This window comes from Hyla sarda, chromosome 4, assembly GCF_029499605.1.
Source record: "Hyla sarda isolate aHylSar1 chromosome 4, aHylSar1.hap1, whole genome shotgun sequence".
NCBI classification, from domain to species: Eukaryota; Metazoa; Chordata; class Amphibia; order Anura; family Hylidae; genus Hyla; species Hyla sarda.
Window position 1 is genome coordinate 27970568 of NC_079192.1, and position 12810 is coordinate 27983377.

General features: G+C 40.6%; 1 protein-coding gene across 2 annotated transcripts in view; it reads right to left on the minus strand.

The window, feature by feature from the left end:
* The window catches only part of LOC130367668 (complement C3-like), a 126399-nt gene that overhangs the window by 21926 nt on the left and 91663 nt on the right, over positions 1-12810 (minus strand). For both annotated transcript variants that reach the window (XM_056570242.1, XM_056570243.1), the window contains 3 exons: positions 7075-7233; positions 6927-6986; positions 1715-1805 (listed from right to left, as the gene is read on the minus strand). In XM_056570242.1, the coding sequence (XP_056426217.1) occupies positions 1715-1805; positions 6927-6986; positions 7075-7233 (310 nt within the window). The remainder of the gene's footprint in view (positions 1-1714; positions 1806-6926; positions 6987-7074; positions 7234-12810) is intronic.

Genomic DNA, 12810 nt, shown 5'->3' on the forward strand with positions numbered 1-12810 from the left:
AATTGGTATTCCAGGAAAAAACATATATCTCCACTGGCTCCAGAAAGTTAAACAGATTTGTAAATGACATCTTTAAAAATGTTTTAATCCTTCCAATAATTATCAGCTGCTGAAGTTGAGTTGTTCTTTTCTGTCTGGCAACAGTGCTCTCTGCTGACTTCTCTGCTTGTCTCGGGAACTAGCACAGAGTAGAAGAGGTTTGCTATGGGAATTGGCTTTTACTCTGGACAGCACCCGAGACAGGTGTCATAAGAGAGCACTTAGACAGAAAAGAACAACTCAACTTCAGCAGCTCATAAGTACTGAAAGGATAAAGATTTTTTAATAGAAGTTTAAAATCTGTTTAACTTTCTGGAGCCAGTTGATATATATATATAAAAAAAAGTTTTTTCCTGGATAACCCCTTTAAGGAGCACTCAAGAATTTCAAGCTTTATTTGCACCAGGACATTGACACCATGGATCCACCCACACAGTGATCTTTAGGGGTATTCCAGGCAAAAACTTTTATATATATATATATATATATATATATATATATATATATATATATCAACTGGCTAAGGAAAGTTAAATAGATTTGTAAATTACTTCTATTAAAAAATCTTAATCCTTCCAATAGTTATTAGCTTCTGAAGTTTTCTGTCTAACTGCTCAATGATGATGTCACGTCCCGGGAGCTGTGCATGATGGGAGAATATCCCTTGCATGATGGGAAAATATCCCCATAGGAGCTGGACAGCTCCCGGGACGTGAGTCATCAGAAAGCAGTTAGACAGAAAACAGCAACTCAACTTCAGAAGCGAATAACTATTGGAAGGATTAAGATTTTTTAATAGAAGTAATTTACAAATCTGTTTACCTTTCCGGAGCCAGTTGATATATAAAAAAAAGTTTTTGCCTGGAATGCCCCTTTAAGAGAGTTAATTGTATTTATTCTATTTTTTCCCCTTTCTGTCTAGTACCATATGATATGGGAAGTGGCTACAGGTCTACTGACCGTCAGAGTCTCCATGTGGAGTGTGCATGCGTCTTATAATAGGCATTGCCATGTGTATGAGCCCTACTACTGATAATATTTTGCCAATCTCGATATCATGTCCTATAAATGTAAGATCGCAAAATAACTACCGTATATACTCGAGTATAAGCCGACCCGAATATAAGCCGAGGCCCCTAATTTCCCCCGAAAAACCCTGGAAAAGTTATTGACTTGACTATAAGCCTAGGGTGGAAATACATAATCTCCCCATGTTATCATCCCCCCCCCCCCCGTCATCATCCAGACCCCATCAATATCACCCCTGTCATCATCACCCTGTCATCATCCCCCTTGTCATCATCCCCCTAGTCATCATCCTTCTCGTCATCATCACCCTTTCATCATCACCCTGTCATCTTCACCCTGTCATCATCCCCCTCTTCATCATCACCGTCTGGGGTCTGGATGATGACGAAGGCCGCAGTGGTCTTCAACCTGTGGACCTCCAGATGTTTCAAAACTACCACTCCCAGCAAGCCCAGACAGCCGATGGCATCTGGAGGTCCGCAGGTTGAAGACCACTGAGAAGGAATAGACAGGTGGAGAGTTCACTCGAGTATAAGCCGAGGGAGGCGTTTTCAGCACGATTTTACTCGGCTTATACTCGAGTATATACGGTACTACTAATATGAATAAAGGTTAATAGAAGAATAACAAGGTGTAAATATCTTACCATTAGGCTCGTCATTAACTGTCACTGACAAATGAAAATTGTTGCATTTTTTCTCCTTCTCTGTTTCAAGGGCATAATATACAGTCAGTACCTGGAAGTCAAGTAGAATTAAACTAAAGTTCATAATAAGTGATTTAAAACTATAAAACTAATTGCAATATAAATCATTATGTTGTTCAGGGTAGACTATTGGGCTAATATGATGAAGAGAGGATGAAGCAAAAAGACATGAAGATTGATTCAGTCTCTATATTGTCAATGGAAGACATAAAAAATATTAGTTTCTCCTCAATGCATGTGATTACAGTAGAAAGAACCGGGTCCTTATCTTATTTTACTAGAGAAAAAGATGAGGGAGGGTGATCGACATTCCTAGATGTCTTTTTTTTTTTTTTTTTACCTTAACACATGAGAATATGTGTTATTTCTTTTATCACAAATTGTTAGTCTTTGAATTAACAATGAAACTCTATGTATTGTTAATAAGAGACGTGACAATCTACTCATTTACAACCTAAGAAGGTTCCACTTTGGAGAAAGTCTGAGTAAGCCGTCAGATTTTATCCTAGATGGGTTTTTTAGAGACATTTAAGATGATGGATGCTGTCATAAACTTCCCTAATATTGTAACTTAACTCTTTACTGACTGGCTGTTATTCAAAGCTAATTATTAGTCAATAGTGTCACCTAGTGTTGAGCAAGTGGTCAAGCCGAGTTAGCCAGATAAATATTCCTTAATCACACATGACCTCATTTGCATATTAAACCTACCAAGTTATTATTGATTCAGCCTTGTTTGTCTAGCTGTGACTATTACATAAGCAAATTGTTCAAACACACGGTTAACACACAAACACGAGACACACGACACAACACTCAACACAAGAATAAGAGGAAGAAGTTGCTAAGCTTCTAGAAGAAGCTTTGGAGGAGTCATGAAGAGTCAGGGACAAAAATATTTCTCAGTGTTCCTTTGCTCTGACCAAATGACTAAAGACAACAATAGGGTTGTTCCATGGACTCCTGGTGGCCATCTTTGCGTTTTGCAGAAGTTATTCCTCAAATGACTCTGGATAGGGTTGAACGGATTCTCCCCTGATTAAGATTACATCTTTATAATGTGGATGAAATTAAATAACTTAATCTGGTGATATATTAATTTTTACTTTATCTCTCTACATTGAGACTTTAATATTAGTATTGTAGCGCCTCATCTTTTACTGCTGATGAATTTGAGGTTCTGATCTATATCAAAGCAATCAGATGAGGCTTATAGATTAGTTTATCTTCTTCCTTAATCTAACTATATGATATTAAAGGACAACTGCAGCTGTATGACACTTATCCCCTATCCACAGGATAGGGGATAAGTGTTTGATTGCGGGGGGTCCGACCGCTGAGACCCCCTGTGATCTCCTGTTCGGGGCGCCGCCATTAGCACTCATGGTGAGCGCCAAGGCGCGTAGTGTCGACCTAAAGGTCGACGGTGATGCCCCGTCTCCTCCCCGTCCCCATACAGTTCTATGGGGGAGGTACGAACGTTGCCTCTCCGCCTCTCCCATAGAGATGTATGGAGGGGGCATGCCGGCTGCAACGTCATGCTGCGGCCGGCCAGCCCTCTGCACGGGACAGCCGCGGCCCCATACAGGAGATCACAGGGGGTCCCAGCGGTCGGACCCCCCCGCGATCAAACACTTATCCCCTATCCTGTGGATAGGGGATAAGTGTTAATCACGCTGCAGATGTCCTTTAATAAATTCCCACAAGGTCCCTTATTCTACGTGTTCATGATTCTCTTTAAAGTACCATAGATTATATATCTTGTAATGTACCTTAAATATTTGTTTTTAGTTAGAAGTGGGCAGAGTGTATATTCATATATTACTCCTGTTTTTAAAGGGGTACTCTGCCCCTAGACATCTTATCCCCTATCCAAAGGATAGGGGATAAGATGTCTGATCGCGGGGGTCCCGCCACTAGGAACCCCCACGATCTCTCCTGCAGCACCCCCTGTCATCTGGTGACGGAGCAAGCTTTGCTCCGTGCCTGATGACTGGCGATGCAGGGGCTGGAAGATTGTGACATCATGACGTCATGGCCCCTCCCACAGACTTGCATTGAGGGGGCGGGGAGGGACGTCACAAGGTCACGATCCTCCGGCCCCTGCATCGCCATTCATCAGGCACGGAGCAAAGCTCGCTTCGTGCAACAGATGACAGGGGGTGCTGCAGGAGAAATAGCAGGGTTCCCAGCGGCGGAACCCCCGCGTTAAAACATGTTATCCCCTATCCTTTGGATAGGGGATAAGATGTCTAGGGGCAGAATACCCCTTTAACTCCTTAATGACCACGAGCGTATATTTACGCTTGTGGCCGTCTCCCATATGTGAAGCTTTGTACCTGTGGGGTCCCGGTTGCTATCAGCAGCCAGGATGTGTGGCTAATACCGGACATCGCCAATTGGGCTGATGTCTGGTATTAACCCTTTAGACGCCACAATAAACTTTGATCGCGGCGTCTAAAGGGTTAATTGGTTAAATCACCGGGCGAAAATACTGCCGCTTAGCTAATCTAAACCGGGAGAAATTACTGCCGCTTAGCTCAACGGAGCTGTTCGGGACCGCCGTGGTGAAATCGTGGAGTCCCGAACAGCTGAGAGGACAGAGGGCGGGGGGGGGGGTTTAGATCCAGGCTTGAGCAAACAATCGAGCGCAGATAACACTGAACCAATTCCTGAATAAAAATTTTAATCACCCCCCTTTCCCCAATAAAAAAAAAAAATAGTTAAACAAAAATAAAAATAAACATATGTGGTATTGCAGCTTGCGTAAATGTCCAACTATAAAAATATAATGTTACCTAAATGGCACGGTCAATGGCGTACACATAAAAAAAATTAAAGTCCAAAATTGCGTATTTTTGGTCACTTTGTATACCCTAAAAAATGTATAAAAAGCCCCATCAAAACAATCATGGTGCCGATAAACACTGAAGATCACGGCACAAAAAATAAGCCCTCATACCGCCCCATATACAAAAAAATAAAAAAGTTATAGGGGTCAGAATATGACAATTTTAAACATACTAATTTTGGTGCATGAAGTTGTAATTTTTTTTTAAGTAGTAAAATAAAAAATAAAAAACAATATAAATTGTGTATCATTGTAACCATATGGTGTAATTTTTACCGAAAAGTGCACTGCGTAGAAACGAAAGCCGCCAAAAGTTACGTAATAGCGTTTTTTTTTCCAATTTTGCCCCACAAATATATTTTTTTCTGCTTTCGTTATAAATTTTTGGGTGAAATTATTGATTTTATTACAAAGTAAAATTGGTGGCACAAAAAACAAGCCCTCATATGAGTCTATAGGTGCAAACTTGAAAGCATTTTTATTTTTAGAATGTGAGGTGGAAAATACGAAAGTGCAAAAATAAAAAAACCTCTGGTCCTAAGAGGTTAAAGGGGTATTCTGGGGTAAAACTTTTATTTTTTTTAAATCAACTGGTGCCAGAAAGTTAAACAGATTTGTAAATTACTTCTATTAAAAAATCTTAATCCTTCCAGTACTTATTAGCTGCTGAATACTACAGAGCAAATTATTTTCTTTTTGGAACACAGAGCTCTCTGCTGACATCATGAACACAGTGCTCTCTTCTGACATCTGTCCATTTTAGGAACTGTTTAGAGTAGGAGAAAATCCCCATACCAAACATATGCTGCTCTGGTCAGTTCCTAAAATGGACAGAGATGTCAGCAGAGAGCACTGTGCTCGTGATGTCAGCAGAGAGCTCTGTGTTCCAAAAAGAAAATAACTTACTCTGTAGTATTCAGCAGCTAATAACTACTGGAAGGATTAAGATGTTTTAATAGAAGTAATTTGCAAATCTATTTCACTTTCTGGCACCAGTTGATTTAAAAAAAAAAGTTTTCCACCGGAGTACCCCTTTAATGGTAAGGGGTTAAGATATCTTGCAAATAAATGTTTGCCCAAACCATTTAATTTGGTGTGAGGTTCTCTTTCCAGAATAATATCCATACATGATATCGGCCGAACTTCTTTGATTGATGTTGTTATACTGTAACATAGTTACTAACTAAACTCACTAATGTGTCATTGATTTCTTTATATTCATATCTGACATTGCGTTTATTACTCATTTATGTTTATTAACTGTAACCAATAAATCTGTATATTTTCATTAATAATTTATCATATTTCAAAAGTTATTGCTAGTGCTACATCATGAAAAGAACTCTCATATTTTTAGCAATTCATAAAGGTGACATTATTTATATTTTCGCAGACTATAATTCATACTTTATAATTGAGTTATGATATTATTCCCAAAGCTTATGATCCATATTACTGACGATACCTGCAGTACCAAGAGGAAGGCTGTGGCAGTCTGAAATTCTTCTCTTGTTTGATTAAAGGCTCTGGATGTTTAAAGGGGTTATCCAGGAAAAAACTTAATTATATATATATATATATATATATATATATATATATATATATATATATATATATATATATATCAACTGGCTCCAGAAAGTTAAACAGATTTGTAAATTACTTCTATTAAAAAATCTTAATCCATTCAGTACTTATGAGCTGCTGAAGTTGAGTTGTTCTTTTCTGTCTAAGTGCTCTCTGATGACACGTGTCTCGGGAACAGAGCAAACCTCTTCTACTCTGTGTAGTTCCCGAGACAAGCAGAGATGTCAGTAGAGAGCACTGTTGCCAGACAGAAAACAACAACTCAACTCCAGAAGCTGATAATTATTGAAAGGATTAAGATTTTTTAATAGAAGTAATTTACAAATCTGTTTAACTTCCTGGAGCCAGTTGATATTAAAAAAAAAAAAAAAAAAGTTTTTTCCTGGAATACCTCTGCAGCATTGCTGGTTCAGAATAACTGATATGAACAAGACAACATAGAATTCAATGTATATAGAGCTAAATATTATAACATTAAGGGTAAAAGGAAACCAACAGCAAAATAATCCAATCCAATTATCATTCTACATGGAAAATTAAGAATCCGTTTCCATTTCAATGGTTGTCCATGTTATGAATGGATGTATGTAGAATGATTGAGCAGGGTCCTAATTTTGCAACCCTTTTCTATTTCTGCCCAAGAGCATTGGGAAAAGGATTTTTGAAAAAAAAAATGCTCTGTTTAAACATTGGTAAAATCTACTTGTCGCTTACCCTCAAAGTGCCTTGTCCCTTTCCTTTCGCAGTGACTACAAAGTCTCCAATTTGGGAAGTCTACAAAGAAATAGATTCATTAAGTTCCAATGAGTCCAGAGAATTTCTTTTTGTTACTTTTGTCACTATCATATCCCGGGGTTCTTACCTGCTCAGATCGGGCCAGCAAGGCATTTTGAAGATTGAGTCGATGAGTTGAACTTTGGGATCTCCCCGGAAGCTTGAAGGTGACATCCATTTCCAAGTCCTTAAAACTTGGTACATCCATCTGATACTGAGCAAGGGCTTCAAACTGCATCATTGTAGACTGCAACCCAAGAGATAGACAAGGAAACAGACATGGTTAGTACAACACCCATAACTACAGTATATAGAACTGGGGTTATAGATGATGTGGGAAGATATTGGGAAGCCATAAAAAACATTACTCAAATGTAGAAGGAAAAAGGAGCCTCGGGCCTGATGAAGCGCGGACCAGCGTGACACGGACCGTTGCCCGTAGTTCCTCCAAAGCAGTCGTCCATCCTCCTCAGTCATCCATCCTCCTCCGCCATTAATTATCATATCTTAACCCAATGGTATATTCCTGGAAACGTGCTGATTATCCCAGATATGCTTATATAATATCTGGTTGATATGCTACTTTTATATAGATTTATGTTATAATCTCAACAAGTGATACTCTCTTGGATATATATGCGATTTTTATGTACTTCTGTATACTTTCTCTTGTTATTTTGGCCGTTATGTAAATTTGGCCGGATTTTCTGTTTTTATTCATTCTGAAAAATTCAATAAAAAACATTTGAACCTAACATCCTAAGCTTTGAGGCTAGGTTTCCACTTGTTTTTGTTTTTTTTACAAAAACACCAATTAAAACGCCCATTCTGCCACATGGCGTTGTTTTTGTGAAAAAACGCTGTGGCCAGATGTTAGCTGCAAGTCAATAGTAAACTGAAAAATGCCAAATCCACTTGGCGTTTTTCAGTTTGGCATTTTTTTTTATACTTTTGGCGTTTTTGGGCTCCTTGGCAGTTTTTAAAAAACGACCTCTTGTCGAGACTTTGGCGTATTTTTTGGGAAAATCTTGTCGTTTTTCTCCCATAGAAGTCTATGGGAGTGAAAAAACGCCAAGAAAAATGCCATGTGGGTTTTAAATTTGCCATTTTTTCAGGCGGTTTTTATTCTCTTTTGGACTTTAGCGATCCAAAAAAGTGTTGGAGATATCTTTTTTTATTAAAATTTAGTATGGTACCATAAAAAAATAATAATAAAAAAGATACAGTAGTGATGGAAAAAATTGTATTTAACGAAATTTATCTTTTTTATAACAAAATTTTTATTAATCTTTAAACAGGGATCAATTTATGCGCGCGGGTAGGGCACTAAAAATGTAGCCGACAATAATTAAAATGTAGTGTGTGTGTGTGTTTCACTTTTTTACATTTTTTAGGTAGTACTACTACTCCCAGCATGGAACACACTGTTCCATGATGGGAGTAGTAGTACCTGTACTAATTGACAGATCGCCCGTTGCGATCCTCTTGTATAATGTATAGATGCGGCAGCCGCTCTTCTCTGGTCCCCTGCACTGCCGTATATATACACATATTCATATTTCCCGCAGAGAGCCGTGATTGGTCAGATGGTTCCAGCCAATCACAACTCTGTGGGAAATAGGAATATGTGTGTATATACGTCAGTGCAGGGGACCATAGAAGAGCGGCCGGCTGCATCTATACATTATACAGGAGGATCACAGCAGGTGTCAGGAGGAGTGACACTCCATGCGATCTGTCTATTAATGCAGGTACTATAGCTCCCAGCATGGAGCAGAGTGTGCTCCATGTTGGGAGTAATAGTACCTGCAGTAAGGGACAGATCACAGCAGATGTCACTTCTCCTGACACCCGCTGCGATCGTCCTGAAGTGACTGTCGGGATCAGCTGTTCTCAAGGCTACAGAGCCGGGAGATCATCTGATGCTGAGCAGTAGATATACATCGTATACCTACTGCCCAGCAAGAACTTACAGCGAGCCTGCAATGTGTATACAGTATTCATATTGCTGGCACACTTAACCCCTTGCTGAGCTGTGCGCTATGCGCAAGCCCAGCAAGGAAAGAGTTAACTTACACTGCTGGACAGTGTAGGTTAACCATTTGGGCAATATCTATAGATAGCTGTATATAGTGTATACAGAAGATGGAGAAGTCCCCTTACCTCCGTCCAGTCCCCGCGGGTCTGTGTAGCTCTGCCTCCTAGTGATGACATCTTTAGGGGCGAAGCTACAGACGAGATCCAGGCTAGTAAGTCTGAAGCTCTGTTCAAATTGTCAGTTTTGGATAATGGGAACAGACCCTTCTGCCAGTGTCTACCCAGACAGGGAGACTCCAGCTGTTGCCAAAGGCTGTCTGGGCATGCTGGGAGTTGTAGTTTTGCACCAATTGGAGGCTCACTGTTTAGGTAGACATTGCATTATGGGTGCTCTCCCCTGCAGAGAGCGCAAAAAATGTCCTAACCCATTTTTTTGTGTTTTTTTTTCTTCTCATTTCAGATCCGTGTATGCAGAGGATTACGACGGATGCGATGGATTATGACGGATGAACTTGATTTTTTCAATTTTTAGTAAAATGGTTAACGAGGGCTGTGGGGGAGTGTTTTTTTTTAAATAAAATAATTTTTCCAATGTGTGTTTTTTTTTTTTATTGAATATTCAGGCTTAGTAATGGAGGCTGTCTAATAGACGGAATCCATCACTAAGTCAGGGCTTAGCGTTAGCCCCAAAAACAGCTGGCGCTAACCCCCAATTATTACCCCGGTACCCACCGCCACACAGGTGCTGGGAAGAGGCGGTACCAACAGGCCTGGAGTGTCAAAAATGGTGCTCCTGGGCCTAGGCGGTAACAGGCTGGCAATATTTTGGCTGGGGAGGGTCAGTAACAATGGTCCTCGCCCACCCTAGTAACGTCAGGCTGTTGCTGCTTGGTTGGTATCTGGCTGATACTGAAAATAGGGGGAACCTATGCGTTTTTTTGTAATTTTTTATTTATTTATGGAAAAAAATGCATAGGGTTCCCTTTATATTCAGTATCAGCCAGCTACCAACAAAGCAGCAACAGCCTGACGTTACCAGGGTGGGCGAGGACCATTGTTACTGGCCCTCTCCAGCCTAAATAACGCCAGCCTGTTACCGTTTAGGCCCAGGAGCACCATTTTTGATGCTCCGGGCCTGTTGGTAACGGCTCTTCCCGGCACCCCTGTCGCGGTGGGTACCGGGGTAATAATTGGGGGTTAGCGCCAGCTGTTTTTGGGGCTAACGCTAAGCCCCGGCTTAGTAATGGATTCCGTCTATTAGACAGCCTCCATTACTAAGCCTGAATATTCAATTAAAGAAATATAGAACACATTGGAAAAATTATTTTATTTTAAAAAGCACTCCCCCACAGCCCTCGTTAACCATTTTATTAGAATAAAAAAAAATCAAGTTTATCCGTCATAATCCATCAAATCCATCGTAATCCTCTGCATACACGGATCTGAAACGAGAAAAAAAAACACAAAAAAAAATGGGTTAGGACATTTTTTGCACTCTCTGCAGGGGAGAGCACCCATAATGCAATGTCTACCTAAACAGTGAGCCTCCAATTGGTGCAAAACTACAACTCCCAGCATGCCCAGACAGCCTTTGGCTGTCTGGGCATGCTGGGAGTTGTAGTTTAGCAACACCTGGAGTCTCCCTGTCTGGGTAGACACTGGCAGAAGGGTCTGTTCCCATTATCCAAAACGGACAATGTGAACAGAGCTTCAGACTAGCCTGAATCCCGTCTGTAGCTCCGCCCCCTAATGACATCATCACCAGGGGCGGAGCTACACAGACTGGCGGTGACAGAAACAAGGGAGGTAAGTGGACCTCCTGTTCTGTATACACTATATACAGCTATCTATAGATAGCTGTATATTCTGTACACTGCCCAAAGGGGCTATAGGAGCAGGGAGTCCTGTCAGTCTGGTGACAGGATTCCCGGCTCCTGTATAGTATACATGGGTACACTATGCACCCCTGTATACCATACAGCTGGGGGAGGTGAGTAGTGATGCTGTACATCACTCCTCATCTCCTTACACTCTGTGGACCGGGCGCTCAGCATCTGACCCACAGAGTGGTACCTGAAGACAGTGAGAAAACTGGCACAGGGGACAAATTTGGCTGTTTCCACACACCAGGAAAAATGCCAGAAAAACTGCCAAAACTCAGGAAAAACCTGTGGCAGTTTTTCTGGCATTTTTGCTGGTGTTTTTTTAGGTGTACAAAAAAAACCAAGTGGAAACCTAGCCTAAGTGTTCCACAAAAACATATTTCCTCAATGCTTTGTTTGTCACATAATCTTAGTCCATAGCTAATACACAAATACCTTGGTCACAAATATCTCCACTGTATCCTGCCCTCATCCAACAAGCCTTGTTGTATTACTGTGCACTTTATATCCATTTTGGCTCAGATATTGGCTTGTGACAAGGTCATGTATCTTTCTTTATATTGCCTACTAGCTGAGTACCCGCGTTGCTCGGTTTTTCCTTCCTCATCCTTGTTAGGGAGGAAAATCAACAAAGGAGGAAGCTTTTGACTTCATATCCCATCTCCATATCCCGTCCTCATACCCCGACCTCCTATTCCGACCTCCTATCCCGTCCTCCTATCCCCTCCTCCTATCTTGACCTCCTATCTCGACCTCATATCCCGACCTCCTATCCCGACCATCCCGTCCTCCTATCCTTTCCATCTTGACCTCCTATCCCGGCCTCCTATCCCGACCTCCCATCCTGTCCTCATATCCCGACCTGTAATATGTGTACCAGGTATTGAAATATCTCCAGCCGTATGGAATTTATGTGGGAACATACATTTCCCATTGATTTGCATGGGACTTAAAAAAAAAAAAAAACCCTGACCCTCACAAATGGGAGTAGTTAAGTGTTAAATTATCTATCCTATATTTTAAGTGGACATATAAGTAACAAGTAACCAAGTATTATCGACATATCTCCAGCCGTTTGGAAGTTATGCAGTAACATATATTTCCCATAGACTTGTATGGGACTTTAAACAAAAACCCCGCCCCTGGCAAATGGGGGTGAGTAAGTGTTAAACACCTATCCTATGTTTGTTGTTGACATATAAGTAACATGTGGCCAAGTTTCATGTTAATATCTTTAGCCGTTTGGACGTGATGCTGGAACATACACACATACACATACACACATACACACACACATATACACACACACATACATACACACACACACACATATATATATATATACACATCCACACACACACACATACACATATACACACACACACACACATACATACACACATATATACACATACACACACATGCAGACATACATACATACACACATTGGGGGAGATTTATCAAAACCTGTCCAGAGGAAATGTAGCTGAGTTGCCCATAGCAACCAATCAGATCGTTCTTTCAATATTCAGAGGCCTTTTCAACAATGAAAGAAGCAATCTGATTGGTTGCTGTGGGCAACTCAGCAACTTTTCCTCTGGACAAGTTTTGATAAAATTTCCCCATTGAGTTTTATATATATAGATATGATATTATAGCATGTACTGGACAGGTAGCATCAACTAGCATCATGTACCTGTTGTGTCATTCTTCTCATTCCATATAAATTGTAAATTCATATGGGCAAGAGTGTGACCTCTGATAATCACAGAACTCTGTTCTGGAGATTGCCAGCTCTAATGGGCAGGGACCTCTCTCTTGGCGTGTGTAATATTTTATGATCAGGAGGACAGGGACCTCTTTTGTGTAAACTATGAACTCTTATGGACAGAGACCTCTCTTCT